At 46.4% G+C, this 18,002-nt stretch overlaps 1 protein-coding gene across 1 annotated transcript in view; it reads left to right on the forward strand.

The window, feature by feature from the left end:
• The window catches only part of FAXC (failed axon connections homolog, metaxin like GST domain containing), a 51,554-nt gene that overhangs the window by 11,640 nt on the left and 21,912 nt on the right, over positions 1 to 18,002 (forward strand). The window contains exon 2 of the mRNA XM_077289674.1: positions 378 to 513. Coding sequence (XP_077145789.1) covers positions 378 to 513 — 136 coding nt within the window. The remainder of the gene's footprint in view (positions 1 to 377; positions 514 to 18,002) is intronic.

Consider the following 18,002-nt stretch of genomic DNA (forward strand, 5'->3'; position numbering starts at 1 on the left):
TGTCAGTACATGATAGAGATATTAATGATATGCAAATGATGAAAAAATGGACTCCGGACTTGTCTCCCATCGAGTACATCTAGGACATGATTTATTGGAAATTGCTAAGGGAGCTGCCAGCAGCAGATATTGATGATTTGCAAAAGTGCATTGAGCATGGCAGCACATTGTTCAGAAAATCATAAATAACCTCATTGATAGCATGGCATGTGTGTAAGTGCGTGTATTTCTGCATGTGGTGCTCATACTCGATATGGAACATTTTGTTTCCATTTTAACATTATTTGCATATCAGTGACATGTCTATCGATGCTGTGGCTGCCTTAGGTCCATATATTTTTCTTCTTGGTTTAATTTATGTGTATATATTTTTTCAGGAAAGAGCAAGAAATTGATTCCAAAGATGCTATTATATTACACCAGTTTTCAAGGCCAAACAACGGTGTACCTAGTTTATCTCCATTCTGCCTGAAAATGGAAACTTACCTTAGAATGGCTGACTTACCATATCAGGTAAACTGCATAATATTATACTCTGTATTGCGTGCTAGTCAATTTTTGAAAATGAAAACCTTTTGTCCAATGGTTGCCTTGCAATGCAAATACTGGTTGTTTGTTTCTAAGAATGCCAGGGGCCCTTATCATTGCCCCAGACCTAATAGCTACACTTGTCTATTAGGCCAGAGGCATGGCCTAAACGTTTGCATATTGGTTTGCCAAGGATAGACAATAATACTTTAATAATGGTAAGGCCCTCTTCACACATCTTGATGTGTTCGGAAATGGAAAATGTGTACAATCTATGTGACATCCGTGTGCCGTCTGTGTGACACATACTGCAATAAAATACAGAATAGAAATGACAGATGGTTACGTGTTATATGTGCAAAGATAGATAGATAGATAGATAGATAGATAGATAGATTAGATAGATATGGGATAGATAGATAGATAGATAGATAGATAGATAGATAGATAGATAGATAGATAGATTAGATAGATAAAAATAGAAAAAATAAGAACAGCACAAAAAATTCACAATGTGGGTGCAAGCGCCCATGCACGAACCAAACCTTATGTAGTATTCAAAAAAGGGAGACAGCACACCATGCAGAGTCCAAGACAAAAGTGCTTAGTTTAATAGCTCATCTCAGCAACATTTCAGCTCATGTTGAGAATTTTTCAAAGATATGGGATAGATAGATATGGGATAGATAGATAGATAGATAGATAGATAGATAGATAGATAGATATGGGACAGATAGATAGATAGATAGATAGATAGATAGATATGGGATAGATAGATAGATAGATAGATAGATAGATAGATAGATAGATATGGGATAGATAGATAGATAGATAGATAATAGATAGATAAATAGATACATAGATATGAGATAGATAGATATATATGGGATAGATAGATAGATAGATAGATATGAGATAGATAGATAGATAGATAGATAGATAGATAGATAGATAGATAAAGATAGATAGAGATAGATAGATAGATAGATAGGTAGATAGAAAGAAAGAAAGAAAGAAAGAAAGAAAGAAAGAAAGAAAGAAAAAAACCCAGCACTTATAATAGATGGGTGCAAGGCCTCCCAGCAATTAATCCATATTTGCCAATAATCAAAAGAAGAAAAATGGAAAGCAGTAATCCAAAATTTTCAAAATAAGGTGGACTTTATTGGGTCCACATGGCGTGGTGACGTTTCGGGTTCAAAAATCTTTCTCAAGCAGTGAATCAACCTTGTGTATACACATATACTGTATATAGGTCATACTTAGTGAATTATAATCAATACAAATTAACAAATATAGTGTATTACAAGAAAATATTCAGACATAATCATACAATATGTGCCACTAATACATCCATTAGAAAGTGCCAGTGCTATTAAATATCATATTACTATAAGATATACAATCCAAAGTGCATAATATTTATTAAAATCTTTAAGTGCTATCATGTGATTTTCATTAATAGGGGATAACTCACCCAGGCGTTCATTGCTTTTAGTCAGCAGTAAATGTACATAAACGCCGTTCTCGGCATCCCTTAGGCCTTACTGCGCATGTACTGCTTGTCATTCATTCGTCACTTCCAAATCAGCCAATAGCAGTTCCTGTTCCTCCTTGCACAAAGGCTGAGGTAGCGGTCCTGCTTCTGGGTTGTTGCCCTCCTACGGTCTCCTCCACATCTCCAGGTGTACTGGCCTGTCTCTTGGTAGCGCCTCCAGCCTCTGGACACTACGCTGACAGACACAGCAAACCTTCACACCACAGCTCGCATTGATGTGCCATCCTGGATGAGCTGCACTACCTGAGCCACTTGTGTGGGTTGTAGAGTCCGTCTCATGCTACCACGAGTGTGAAAGCACAATTACCATTCAAAAGTGACTAAAACATCAGCCAGAAAGCATTGTTACTGAGATGTGGTCTGGGCCCCCACCTGCAGAACCACTCATTTATTGAGTGTGTCTTGATAGTTGCTAATAATTTCCATCTGTTGTCTATTTCATTTGCACAACAGCATGTGAAATTGATTGTCAAACAGTGTTGCTTTCTAAGTGGACAGTTTGATTTCACAAAAGATTGATTTACTTGGAGTTATATTCTTTTGTTTATGTGTTCCATTTATTTTTTTGAGCAGTATATATATTTCCTCAGATCCCGTTTCTCTTGCCTTGTGTATGTATGAGACAGCACAGAGGCACTAATCATAGCGGCACAAGAGCAAACACTAATTACCAGATCCATAGAAGCAGGAATCTATCACACAAGACAAGACCCAAGGTGCAGACTATGCAAAGAAACCTCAGAAATAGTCCAGCACACAGTGGCAGGATGCAAAATGCAAGCAGGAACAGTGTATACCGAATGCCACAACCAAGTAGCGGTGATTGTATACAGGAATATCTGCACAGCATATGGGCTAAGTCTCCCTAAGTCCTGGTGTGAGACCCCAGAAAAAGGAGATTTTTGTGTACTCGCCGTAAAATCCCTTTCTCTTAGCCTCTAATTGGGGGACACAGGACCATGGGTGTTATGCTGCTGTCCACTAGGAGGCGACACTATGCATAATCTGAAAAAGATTAACTGTGGCTCCTCCTGTGCAGTATACACCCCTGGATGGCATGAGCCTTCTCCAGTTTTGTGCAAAAGCAGTAGGAGGAACGTAACATGAATAACATAATTATGCCTGTAAGAAGGCAACTATGTAACATGAATAACATAATTATGCCTGTAAGACGGCAACTATGTACGAGCTCAAGAAAACAATATGAGAACTCAACAGTTACAACGGCCCGGAAAGAGCAACAGGGTGGGAGCTGTGTCCCCCAATTAGAGGCTAAGAGAAAGAGATTTTACGGTGAGTACATAAAAATCTCCTTTACTCTGTCGCCTCATTGGGGGACACAGGACCATGGGACGTCCTAAAGCAGTCCCTTGGTGGGAAGCAATGGATGAATATTGTGCTGACAGGCCCCTATACTTAGGGCACCGCCGCCTGCAGGACACATCTACCCAGGCTCGCGTCCGCTGAGGACTGGGTATGAACCCTGTAGTGTTTAGTAAACGTGTGTAAGCTAGTCCAAGTGGCCGCCTTACACACTTGTTGTGCCGAAGCCTGGTACCGAGTGGCCCAGGAGGCCCCTACCGCCCGTGTAGAGTATGCCGTAATACCGGCTGGAAGAGGAGAATTCTTAAGGCGGTAGGCCTCTTGTATGGTGGATTTGATCCACCTGGCAAGGGTAGCTTTGGAAGCTGGCAGACCCTTGTGGCCGCCTTCCGGAAGGAGGAAAAGAGAATCAGACCTCCGGAAGGACGCAGTCCTAGACACGTATATACGCAATGCCCTGACAAGGTCAAGCGTATGCAGAGCCTTCTCCACTCTATGAACCGGAACCGGACAAAGGGATGGCAGTGAAATTTCCTCGTTGAGGTGGAAGTCGGACACAACCTTCGGAAGGAAGGATGGGACCGTACAAAGAACTACCTTGTCCTGGTGAAAAACCAGGAAGGGCTGTCTGCAGGAGAGTGCTGTCAGTTCAGACACCCTGCATAGCGAGGTGATTGCTACCAGGAAAACCACCTTCTGGGAAAGAAGGCGGAGCGGGACCTCCTTAAGGGGTTCGAAGGGTGGTTCCTGCAATGCTGTCAGGACCAGGTTGAGGTCCCACGTTTCTAGTGGTCGTCTGTAGGGGGGAACCAATCGGGAAACCCCCTGAAGGTAAGTCCTTACTTGCGGCTTGGTAGCAATGCGCCTTTGAAAAAGCACTGAGAGGGCTGACACCTGGCTCTTAAGCGAGCCCAATGACAGCCAGGCCTCCAGACCCGATTGGAGAAAACCAAGTACTTTGGGTAGGGAATAAGGGAGTGGGATCTGGCCACGAGATTCGCACCAGGTAAAGAAAGCTTTCCAGGTACGGTAATAAATCTTGGCAGAGGCAGGTTTCCGTGCTCTGATCATGGTTCCAATGACGTCCGTCGAGAGCCCTGCCTGGGTTAGAACCCAGGTCTCAAGGGCCACGCCGTCAAATTGAGAGCCCCTGAGTTCTGGTGGTAGAACGGGCCTTGTGATAGAAGATCGTGGCAGTCGGGTAGACGCCAGGGGGCGTCTGCTGTGAGTTGTACGATGTCGGCGTACCATGTGCGTCTGGGCCAGTCCGGTGCAATTAGGATGGTTGGAACTCCCTCTTGTTTGATCTTCCTCACCACTCTGGATATCAGGGGGAGAGGTGGAAAAATATACAGAAGCTGGAACTGGGTCCAGTCCTGAACCAGAGCGTCTACTCCGAGCGACCGCGGATCGTGTGTTCTGGCCATGAAGTTGTAGACCTTGGCATTGAAGTGGGATGCCATTAGGTCCACATCCGGGGTCCCTGTTGTGAATTCTGCTTTTGGGCTCCCTCCTGTGGTTGTAGGTGGTAATGCAGTTGCCCCTGAGATGCAGTCCTGGTCAGGTGTATCTGCTGATTCCAGATCTGACTGGGGTATTTAGGCGTGCAGGATTCATTAGTCCTTGCCAGTAATCAATTGTTGTTGGGAGGTGTAGGACCTCTGCCTGGTTCGCCAGATCATAACAGGTCCCCCAGCGGAGACAGATCTGTTGAAAAATTTCGGGATGGAGAGACCACTCTCCCGAGTCTATTCCTTGTCAGCTGAGGAAGTCTGCTTCCCAGTTGTCCACACCCGGAATGTGGACCGCCGAAAGAACCGACCCTGTGTCCTCCGCCCAGCGGAGGATGTGTGACACTTCTCGCATCGCCTGGGTACTGCGGGTCCCCCCCTTGGTGATTCACATATGCCACAGCCGTGGCATTGTCCGACTGTATTCTGATGTGAGAGGCTGCCAGTAAGTGATGGAAGGCCCTCAATGCCAGAAGGATGGCACGAATTTCCAGGATGTTGATGGGCATGGTCGCTTCCACTGGGGACCACTTGCCCTGTGCCCTGTGGTGTAGGTGCACCGCACCCCAACCCGTCAGGCTCGCGTTGGTGGTCAGAACCTTCCATTGACCTGTGAGAAAGGATTTCCCCTTTGCTAGTGAGGTTGGCTTGAGTCACCAGTGCAGGGACCTCCTGGTTGACGACGTTAGCTGGAACTCCCTGTCGAGAGAAAAGGGATTCCTGTCCCAGGACTTGAGAATGGCTAGTTGGAGAGGTCTGAGGTGAAACTGGGCAAATGGGACAGCTTCTATTGCTGCTGCCATCTTGCCGAGGACTCTCATGGCAAACTGGAGAGATCGAGGGGGTTTGCGGAGGAGGGTGCGAACTGCTAGTCGGAGAGCCAGTGCCTTGTCCTTGGGAAGGAGCACTAGACCCCTGGAGGTGTTGAATAACATTCCCAGGAAGGTCAGGGACTGACTCGGGGTTGGTGATGACTTTTGTAGGTTGATTAACCAGCCCATGCGACAGAGAATCGGTTGTGATTGAGACGCTGAGCTCGCAGTCCTTGAAGGTGGGAGCCTTGATGAGTAGATCGTCCAGGTATGGAACGACTACTATGCCTCTGGAGTGCAGGACATCCATGGTAGCTGCCATGACCTTGGTGAACACTCTGGGAGCCGTGGAGAGTCCGAAAGGGAGAGCCACAAATTGGTAGTGGTCCTGGCCTATTGCGAACCTGAGAAACCTCTGATGGGCAGGTGCAATGGGTATATGCAGGTATGCGTCTTGTATGTCTATGGAGGCGAGATATTCTCCCTTCTCCATGGACGCAATGATGGACCGAAGGGACTCCATGCGGAAATGACGGACCCGTACATATTTGTTGAGCTGTTTTAGGTCTAGTATGGGCCGTACGCTGCCTCCTTTCTTGGGAACTACGAACAGATTGGAGTAGAACCCTCGAAAGCGTTCGGTCGTGGGTACCGGTACTATGACTCCTGCTTGAAAAAGCGAGGAGACCGCTTGGTGGTAGGCACGAGCCTTGGCTGGCGGTTTTGGGGGGACAGAGAGGAAGAATCGGTCCGGTGAGTTGGAGGTGAAGTCTATTTTGTATCCGGAAGACACTAGTTCCATGACCCACCTGTCTTCTGTAATAGGCAGCCAGACTTGATGAAAGAGCAAAAGTCGGCCGCCTACTGGTGTGGTGTCTTCCGGAGTCCGTGAGTCATGATGAGGAGAAAGTATGAGATTTTCCTCCTCTGGGCTTAGGCTGGCCTGCTTTTGACTGCCAGGTCTTGTCCGACCTTTGTGTCGATCGTGAGTTGTCCCTGCGTGGCGAACGGTTACGATTTTGTGCTGGACGCGAGACGGACCAGCCGGAGGAATTCCGAAAGGATTGGAATCGAGTTTGGTTACGCTTCTTGTAAGTGCGTTTAGGTTTCAGTTGGGAAAGAGAAGTACTCTTACCCCCGGTGGCGTTGGATATCATAGTGTCCAACTGTTCACCGAAAAGTCTCCCACTGAGGTAGGGGAGGTGCGTGAGGGACTTCTTTGAGGCTGCGTCCGCTTTCCATTCCCGAAGCCAGAGGATACGCCGAATCATGATGGCGTTTGATGCTATCCCCGCTACTCCCCTTGCTGAATCCAGAGCTGCATGGAGCATGTAGTCTGCTACAACTGCTATTTGAACCGCTTGGTCCGACAGCTCAGGAGCGGATGCTTGGAGAGCTTGTAAATTCTTTGCCCAGGCCAGAATGGCCTTGGCAGCCCAAACTGAGGCGAACGCGGGAGCCAGGGATGCCCCTGCTGCCTCGAAAATTGAACGAGTCATGCTTTCTACCTGCCGGTCTGCTGCGTCCCTGAGGGTTGAGCTATCTGGCAGTGAAAGGAGGGTCTGTGCTGCTAGCCTAGAGACTGGGGGGTTCACTTCAGGTGGATCTGTCCATTCCTTGGTGTCCTTCTGTGGGAAGGGGTACCTCGCCTCCAGATATTTGCGATTAGCGAATTTTTTCTCAGGCTGTGAGAGCTTCTTTTTAAGGGTCGCCTTAAACTCTGGGTGGTTAGAGAAACCCTTAGGTGGCTTCAGAGGTCCTTCAAAGGAAATCTTATGTTCTGGGGCCTCTGGTGGCGGATCAGAAATGTCCAGCACCCGATGGATGGATGAAATTATGTCCTCAGCTAGCGCTGTATTGCTAGGAGGGATTGGGATCAGGGACCCCTCTGTTTCTCTGTCTGAGTCAGAGTCGCAGATGCCTTCCGAATCCTGTGTATCACTGAGGCGTCCCCTGCTGAGTGGGCTGGGGAGGAGGCCTTTTCTGGTCGGGGATTGCGGAGATCTGCATTGTCTGTCCCTGGAATGGGACGGTCTAGATTACCTGGAGCTACGGTGTCTCTCCCTAGAGGGGGATGACCGTGTGCTATGGGATGACGCAGATGGACTTGATCTATGGGTCCGCTTGTGTCCTGACCTAGATGTGGATGTGCCAGGGTCATCTTGTTCCTGAGTCAAGCTCTCCCTTTGCTGGGTAACGGTCATAGCCGGGGCATGACTCTGCAGAGCCTGAAGCAATGTGGAGGTTAGGTTATCTATAGACTGCATCATAGATTGCGATATCTGAGTAGCCCATTCCGGCGTGGCATTAGACACCGAGGCATTTTAGTTTGTATACAGTTCTGACAACGCGGGTACGTGCTACTACTGGGGAGAGCGGTCCTGCAGGCTGTGCAGAATGCATAATAGCAGTTCTGCCTGGTTCTCTTGGACCTTGAGCCCGGCATAGTGCACAGAGTGCAGAAGTGCTGCCAGCACAGGACCTTACAGGGGTAGAGAAACCTATAGGGGAGCCTTATAGGTAATATGGATTCACAGCTGAGTAAAAAAACCCAGCTGTGATCTTACCCCACCAGTGTGCCCCTAGGTCCAGTGCCGAAGATCCACAGTCCTGTGCCCCCAGGAGACTGGCTGCCTGGTCCTGGTCCTGCAGACCGGGTGATGCAGGGTTAATCTGCAGCCGAAAATGGCTGCTGAGACAGAGAGGAAAGGAGGAGAAGGGGGCGGAGAGCTGGAAAAAGGCAGCAAGGCTGTGTAAAAACGCGCCCTTTCTGTCTCGATCCACCCCCTTTATGACACTGTAGAGTGTCATATTTGTCATCCGGGGGGCGGGCTGGGGGGCGGAGAGGAGGCAGCAGCTTCAGTTAGGCCGAAGCCGGGGTCTAAATTAGATGCCTGAGGCCCAGAAGGGCTCCAGGCCGGCGCGAAAGTCCGGGAGGGGGTCGGATCTGAACCGGACCCCTCCGGATTTAAAGGCAGGATGGCGGTGGGGCTATAAGCAGAAGAGGGAGCCCGGTAGGGGTCTCCCTGAGGCAGTATAGAGCTGGTGCTGCCGCAGAGACAGGGGCGCAGGGAGCACTGTGTCTGTATGTGCCATGCCTGCCTGCACTCCCCCCGGCCCCAACAGGAGCCCGCAGCTGGGCTGGGGTCCCTGGATGCAGGCGCAGTGTGCAGGCCCATTGCTGGGAGCTGTAGAATCCTGCCTGTACAGGCCCTACCTGAGGTGTCCCAACCTAATACCCCCAGAGGGGGATAGGGAGGGTGCTGTTGTCACCTTCAGGGGCCTTTATCCTCGCCTCGACCTCAACCCAGAAACCAAAAGGAATTGGGGAAGGAGGGGGGGTCTTGACTTCGAACCAGCACCCGAGGGACTGGGGAAGGAGCAACATGGGGAATAGCCATCTCTACTTCAACTGGGCACCCCATAATAGGGGGCCGAGGAAGGAGCCATGCCGGGAGTCTCACAGGAGACCCTCTTTTCTTCATCTGTAATCCCGTCGGAAAAAACGGAGTAAAAAATCTTTTAGGTGTGCCTCCTATGCGACACTAAGCAAAAACTGGAGAAGGCTGATGCCGTCCAGGAGTGTATACTGCACAGGAGGAGCCACAGTTAATCTTTTTCAGATTATGCATAGTGTCGCCTCCTAGTGGACAGCAGCATAACACCCATGGTCCTGTGTCCCCCAATGAGGCGACAGAGTAAAGGGGTGGAAAATGAAAGGGCTAAAATTCTGTGGGACTTCAAGATCCAGACTGTTAAGCAGGTGTTGGCTAATCAACCAGACATTGTGATACTCAGAACAATAATCACTAAGCATAACATTAAATTGTGGCCGAGAGTGAAGAAGTACAACTCTCCCAACATCAACACCCAAAATCACTGGGTTAACAGGACAACTCCAAGAAATATAAAAAACTAAAAAACGGAGTAAAAAAGTCCCACAGAACATAATAGCAGCTAAGAAGACTTTTATCGAAACAAAAATCACACATAAATAAATCAATCAATAGAACACTAATATTGCACATACAGAGAGGAAATATGGAGGAGACATGAAGGTAAGCTGGGTTGAGAAGGGAAAGCTTTCTCAAAAAAGCTTGACCGCGAAACGCGCGTCAAGGGGCTGCTGGGCGAGTTGGGGGAGCCATCCCTTGACTCATGGGTAAGCATGAATGAATGAATACATGAGTAGGAGTTATTATGGGGTACTGCTTTTTGGCACCTGTATATGCTTTTAGCTTCCTTAAGCCATTGGGCAGTATGGTATGGATTAATGACTGTCATTCCTACTTAGCTTACTTAGGATGTATTCAACTTTCTCTTCTCAACCCAGCTTATCTTCATGTTATCCTCACTGTCTTCATTGGGGCTCACAATCTAAATTCCCTAGCAGTATGTCTTTGGATTGTGACATGAAACCCATGCAAAAACAGGGAGAACATACAAAGTTTTTGCAGATATTGTCCTTAGTGAGATTGGAACCCAGAGCACAAGTGCTGTAAGGCTGCAGTGCTAACCACTGAGCCGCCGTGCTGTCTTATTGTTGATTTATAAATGTAAATACAATCACTTTTAAAATATGCAGTTTGTTAAAACTTGCAGCTGTTCTTGAAAGTGCAACAATTTTCTTTTGCTTAGAGATCGTCGTGTAGCCGACCGATCACCGCTGTTGTCTAGCTTCTAAGCACTCTACTGAGGCTGACTGGGATTCAGAGCTACCAGTATGCTCCAGTAATCCCAGTTAGCTTCAATTCAATGCTTACAAGCTCATTGGAAAAGAGTTTGTAAGCACTGTGCATGTTTGGCCTAACAGTGGTGGTTGGTGTCTCTTAGGCAATGAACTGTAAAAATCAAAGTGTTAAGAAAGCATTCCCATCAAAGTTTTAATCCTCTTAATATATTGCAGTCATGTTATATGGCACTGGATTCTTACAATTGCTCATCTTGCCTTTCTGATACCTAGTTAACTCTTCTCTTTTCTCTGCTCTATGCAGTAACATGAAGTCTCTTGTTCCTGCAGAAATCATTCCCCTCTTCACCTCATGACCGGGCTGCTCCCTCTTCTCCCTGCCATAGACTTTTACAGTGACTTATTACTCATACAGGGAAAATTGACTTCCTGTTTCTACATAGTTTAGAAGGAATCAGATAGTCAGTTTTTAATCACGTGATGTCATAGACCTAATGGAAAAGAGAAGAAATAACTTGGTAGAAGGGCAAAATAAGCAATTGTAGGTGCATAGTTCTATATACCGTATATGATGACTGCAATATATTAAGAGGGTGAATATTTAGATGGGGTGCTTCTTTAATATCTCAAGAATGTTTGCAAATTTAAATAAATAATAAATTACACAAGTGATTGTTTTTACAAGAACTATGCGACAATATCTGTGAAAATTTCTCTACAGTTTATGACTCTTTTACAGTCAATAGCCTTTTTGTGTGGCTCCCAAATGGCAGTAAGTTATGTATGCCATGCAGTATTTAATTACACAAATGACTATTATGTAGAATGTTGAGTTTTATGAGGGAAGCCATAGATGGTTTCCCAATTTTGGATACTTATTGATAAACCCTCTACAGAACCAGGAAGACACTAAAGATAGCAGGGCAACACAGACATCTTTAAATTAGCACTGGCATCCTGACTGTATAATGTCCTCAGATCAGATAAATCTATGAAAACAGATCAAAAGGAGCAGCTAATGGAGTTTCCAAATTATCAGCGGCCATGAATAATAGATCAAGTAGTGTTAAGGCCCCGTCACACATAGCGAGATCGCTAGCGAGATCGCTGCTGAGTCACAAGTTTTGTGACGCAACAGCGACCTCAGTAGCGATCTCGCTATGTGTGACACGTACCAGCGACCCGGCCCCTGCTGTGAGATCGCTGGTCGTGTCGGAATGGCCTGGGCCGTTTTTTGGTCGTTGAGGTCCCGCTGATATCGCTGAATCGGTGTGTGTGACACCGATCCAGCGATGTCTTCACTGGTAACCAGGGTAAACATCGGGTTACTAAGCGCAGGGCCGCACTTAGTAACCCGATGTTTACCCTGGTTACCAGCGTAAATGTAAAAAAAAACAAACAGTACATACTCACCATCTGATGTCCGTCAGGTCCCTTGCCGTCTGCTTCCCACACTGACTGAGCGCCGCAAAGTGAAAGTGAAAGTACAGCACAGCGGTGACGTCACCGCTGCGCTCTGCTCTCACTGTACGGCGGCACTCAGTCAGAGCAGGAAGCAGACGGCAAGGGACCTGACGGACATCAGATGGTGAGTATGTACTGTTTGTTTTTTTTGGTAACCAGGGTAAACATCGGGTTACTAAGCGCGGCCCTGCGCTTAGTAACCCGATGTTTACCCTGGTTACCCGGGTGCTGCAGGGGGACTTCGGCATCGTTGAAGACAGTTTCAACGATGCCGAAGTCGTTCCCCTGATCGTTGGTCGCTGGAGAGAGCTGTCTGTGTGACAGCTCCCCAGCGACCACACAACGACTTACCAACGATCACGGCCAGGTCGTATCGCTGGTCGTGATCGTTGGTAAATCGCTATGTGTGACGGGGCCTTTATAGAGCATGAGATTACTGTGGTTATGTGGGAGCTAGGGAATCTATGAAAAACTTTCAATATGACTGAACTAGATGGTGGACCGATTCTAACGCATCGAGTATTCTAGAATATTTATGTAGTTTATTTATGAAGTTTTCAGAATAATGCAATTTATACACAGGATTCGGCCATCCGGGCGCGACCAATTAGCGAAGTGTGGTTCAAATTCCGCGACAATTCGCGGCCGGACTGAGCCTGTCGCTGATTGTTCGCGGCCGGCCGGGCGTGACCAATCAGTGAAGCCAGGGCCGGTTCCAGGTTTTTGAGGGCCCTGGGCCCTGAGTCTCAGTGGGCCCCCCTCTTTAACACATACCACGATTCATGATGCACAGATACAGCAGAGAAATATACCACAGCCAAGTAGCATATAACACAGCCCACGTAGCATATAACACAGCCCACGTAGCATATAGCACAGCCACGTAGCATATAGCACAGGCCACATAGTATATAGCACAGGCCACATAGTATATAACACAGCCCACGTAGCATATAGCACAGGCTACATAGTATATAGCACAGCCACGTAGTATATAGAACAGCCCATGTAGTATATAGCACAGCCCATGCAGTATATAGCACAGCCCACGCAGTGTATAACACAGCCCACATAGAATATAGCAGAGCCCACGCAGTGTATAACACAGCCCACGTAGTATATAGCACAGCCCACACAGTGTATAACACAGCCCACGCAGTATATAGCACAGCCCATGTAGTATATAACACAGCCCACGTAGTATATAACACAGGCCACGTAGTATATAACACAGCCCACGTAGTATATAGCACAGCTCACGTAGTATATAGCACAGCTCACACAGTATATAACACAGCCATGTAGTATATTGCCCAGCCACGTAATATATTGCACAGCTACGTAGTATATACCACAGCCCACATAGTATATAACACAGCCACGTAGTATATAGCATAGCTCACGTAGTATATAGCACAGCTCACGTAGTATATAACACAGCCATGTAGTATATTGCCCAGCCACGTAATATATTGCACAGCTACGTAGTATATAGCACAGCTCACGTAGTATATAGCACAGCTCATGCAGTATATAACAAAGCCACGTAGTATATTGCCCAGCCATGTAGTATATTGCATAGCCCACATAGTGTATAGCACAGAGACACAGTATATAGCACAGCTCACGCAGTATATAACACAGCCCATGTAGTATATAGCACAGCGATGTATATAGCACAGCGATGTGGTATATAACACAGCCCACTTAGTATATAGCACAGAGACGTAGTATATAACACAGCCCACGCAGTATATAACACAGCCCACATAGTATATAACACAGCCCACATAGTATATAGCAATGTGGGCACCATATCCCTGTTAAAAAAAAGAATTAAATTAAAAAATAGTTATATACTCCTTCCGTCGGCCCCCGGATCCAGCGAAGGCGTTTAGCGATGCTCCTCGCGACGCTCCAGTCCCAAGAATGCATTGCATCCTCACCTTCATTTTAGGCATTACCTGTGGAGTCTGGTATACCCTGTGGATTAAAAAAACGTGATCTCCTCTGTGCCACATTTCTAGAGACCAATCCTAGATCCTCCAGTATCTCACCTCACTCTGAGAAAATAGGGTCATTCCTCTGTACATAAGGCAGATGGAGGTTATGCCCACCAAATGTCCCACCAAAGTACAGGAATCTTGGGGAACACAGCCCCATGTCATGATTTAATCGATGAATATCATTGATTATCTTAATATATACTTACCATGTAATGTCTTCACATCCTGTTCCATCCAGATGTGTCCGGATCCCAGAACTCCAAGCGGAAGAAGTTCACCAACCGCCATATTGGGACACCACACACACACTGTATACGTTGTACGCACCACACACACACACACACACACACACACACACACACACACACACACACACACACACACACACACACACACACACACACACACACACACACACACTGTATATGCCATACGCAGCCTTTTGCGCAGTAACACCATTGGAACACCGTCGTGAACATGCTGCTGCCGGGATCAGCCAAATGATTCACTGACCGCCGCCATCTTCGTACAGGAGGAGTGCATGCTCAGTTTTTTTTATAACAGAAACTTTATTGGTTCCAGAGTAAGAAGATACATTGACAACTGCCATTCAAATAATTGCAATCATTAACCAATAGTACAAGATTTGGTCAATATTCCAAATTACTTCCATACAAGGAACCAGAGAATCTTTAACAATAACCCAGACTTACACATATAAGTCAAATAACACAAATAATTGTTCTTTTTGGTAATGTCAGTTATGAAGTGCTCACCTTGACAATTTATAATGTTACATAACAAATATCAGGTATTCTATGCTGCCTAACTGTAAACAAAGGATTATAATGGACTAGATGGTATTCTAGAATATGTATGTAGTTTATTTATGAAGATTTTAGAATAATACAGTGAATACACAGGATTCGGCCGGCCGCGACCAATCCGGACTGCGCCTGTCGCTGATTGTTCGTGGCCGGCCACGTAGTATATAACAGCCCACGTAGTACATAGCACAGCCACGTAGTACATAGCACAGCCATGTAGTACATAGGACAGCCACGTAGTATATTGCACAGCCACGTAGTATATAGCACAGCCACGTAGTATATAGCACAGCCCAAGGAGTATATAGCACAGCCCACGGAGTATATAGCACAGCCACGGAGTATATAACACAGCCCACGGAGTATATAGCACAGCCACGTAGTATGTAGCACATCCCACGGAGTGTATAACAGCCCACATAGCATATAACACAGCTCACCTAGTATATAACAGCCCACGCATGCAGTATATAACACAACCCATGCAGTGTATAACACAGCCCACGTAGTGTATAACACAGGCCACGTAGTATATAACAGCCCACGTAGTGTATAACACAGCCCACGTATTATATAGCACAGCCCATGTAGTATATTGCACAGCCATGTAGTATATTGCACAGCCACGTAGTATATTGCACAGCCCACGTAGTATATTGCACAGCCCATGTAATATATTGCACAGCCCATGTAGTATATTGCACAGCCCACGTAGTATATTGCACAGTCCATGTAGTATATTGCACAGCCACGTAGTATATTGCGCAGCCCACGTAGTATATTGCACAGCCCATGTAGTATATTGCACAGCCCACACAGTACATTGCACAGCCCACGTAGTACATTGCACAGCCCAAGTATTACATTGCACAGCCCATGTAGTATATTGCACAGCCCACGTAGTATATTGCACAGCCCACGTAGTATATTGCACAGCCCATGTAGTATATTGCACAGCCCACGTAGTATATTGCACCTCACGTAGTATATTGCACAGCCCACATAGTATATAGCAATGTGGGCATCATATCCCTGTTAAAAAAAAATAAATTAAAAAAAAATAGTTACATACTCACCTTCCGTTGGCCCCCCCGGATCCAGGCAAAGCGTTTACCGATGCTCCTCGCGTGCTCTGGTCCCAAGAGTGCATTGCGGTCTCGCGAGATGATGACGTTGCGATCTCGTGAGACCGCTACATCATCATCTCGTGAGATCGCAATGCATGGAGCGGTCACCGGAGCGTCGCGAGGAGTGGGAAAGGCCTGTTCTGGATCCGAGGGGTCGACGGACGGTCAGTATATAACTATTTTTTATTTTTTTGTTATTTTTAACATTAGATCTTTTTACTATTGATGCTGCATAGGCAGCATCAATAGTAAAAAATTGGTCCCACAGGCTTAATAGCAGCGTTAACGGAGTGCGTTACACCGTGGCATAACGCGGTCCGTTAACGCTGCCATTAACCCTGTGTGAGCGCTGACTGGAGGGGAGTATGGAGAGGGCACTTACTGCGAGGAGTAAGGAGTGGCCATTTTGCCGCCGGACTGTGCCCATCGCTGATTGGTCGTGGCTGTTTTGCCGCGACCAATCAGCCACTTGGGATTTCCGTGACAGTCAGACAGAAGGACAGACAGAAAGACGGTAGTGACCCTTAGACAAATATATAGTAGATATTTATGTTAGGAGTTTTAATTTCTATCAATCACAAGAGTACTTCGAGTAAATAAACCATTTTTCAAAGATAACTTTAAATTGTTTAGCCCTGCCCAGGTGACTGGCTATCATGTGTTCCATAATATAGTTATAATGAATTTTTCTCATTGTCTCCTAAAGTGAAGGAATTGTAACACTTTTCCAATTCTTTACTATATTGACTCTTGTGTCTGTAAGGATGTGGCTTGTAATTACTGCATCCTCGTATTGGAGTCACACCAATTTCAGAGATAATAAAGCTGTTAGAGGATCCTACACTATGTCATATCCCAGTACCTCTGAAATCATACTATAAATCTATAACCAGTGAGTGCAGATTAGGGGACATGACCACCAAATATGCAACAAATCACCCACTTCTCAATGACACCTCTAGCATAAAGCTGATGTTTGTGGGAATATCTTAGGCTGGTTTCACATTTGCGGTTGTTGCCGCAGCGTTTGTACCGCAAAAAAAGCCTGCGTTTTTTTTCCTATATTTAACATTAAAAACGCATGCTTTTTTGTTTTCTCGCGTTTTGCCGCGTTTGACGACGCATGCGTTTTTTTGCCGTTTACGGCTTGGCGCGGAAATGCAACTTGTAGTAATTTCTAGAGGCGTCTATTTGCCGCCAGGAAACGCATGCGGTCGATTGCGCAAGGATTGCGACAAAAAAACGCATTGCTGTCTATGTAAACGCATGCGTTTTTAAGCACATGTGTTGTGATTCGGTTCGTGGGCTCCCCCGGTGGTCTCTTGTGGTACTGGTGTCCTGCAAGCTTTGCCTTCAGTTCACCTGTTCCTATCAGGATGTGGGAGTATCCTATTTAACCTTGCTCCTCAGTCATTCTAATGCTGGCCATCAATGTATCCAGAGTGATTCTGTTGCATGTTCCTGCTCCCAGTTTTCTGCTCAGCTAAGTTGGACACTTTAGTCCTTAAGTCTATTTTTGTATGTTTTGTCCAGTTTGCACTTATGTGAATCTCTGCAGCTGGAAGCTCTTGTTGGGCTGAAATTACCACTCCAGTGGCATGAGTTGTCACATGAGTTAAGGTAATTTCAGGATGGTGTTTTGAAGGGTTTTGCAGCTGACCGCGAAGTCCTCTGTTGTATCTTTCTGCTATTTAGTTAGCGGGCCTCTCTGTGCTAAATCTGCTTTCATACTACGTGTGTCTTTTCATCTGCTCTCACCGTTATTATATGTGGGGGGCCGCTATCTCCTGTGGGGACATTCTCTGGAGGCAAGCCAGGACTGTGTTTTCTTCTACCAGGGGTAGTTAGTTCTCCGGCTGGCGCGCGGCATCTCGAGACAACGCAGGAATGCCCCCTGGCTACTTCTAGTGTGGTGTGTAGGTTTAGCATCGCGGTCAGCTCTAGTTTCCATCACCCGAGAGCTTGTCCGTTTATTCTATGCTTCTGATGTTTCCTTGCCATTGGAAACCATAACAGTATGGCCAGCCCAAATGTTTAATCTATAGGCTGAAGCAGGAGAGAAAAGGAACTGTGTGAAACCTTTTTTTTTTTTTTTTTCCTTCCTCTGAAGTTGCACTCCAGCTCTAATTGCAGTCTCCTGTTTTCCTCTCCTCTTA

The sequence above is a fragment of the Ranitomeya variabilis genome, chromosome 2 (genome assembly GCF_051348905.1).
Source record: "Ranitomeya variabilis isolate aRanVar5 chromosome 2, aRanVar5.hap1, whole genome shotgun sequence".
NCBI classification, from domain to species: Eukaryota; Metazoa; Chordata; class Amphibia; order Anura; family Dendrobatidae; genus Ranitomeya; species Ranitomeya variabilis.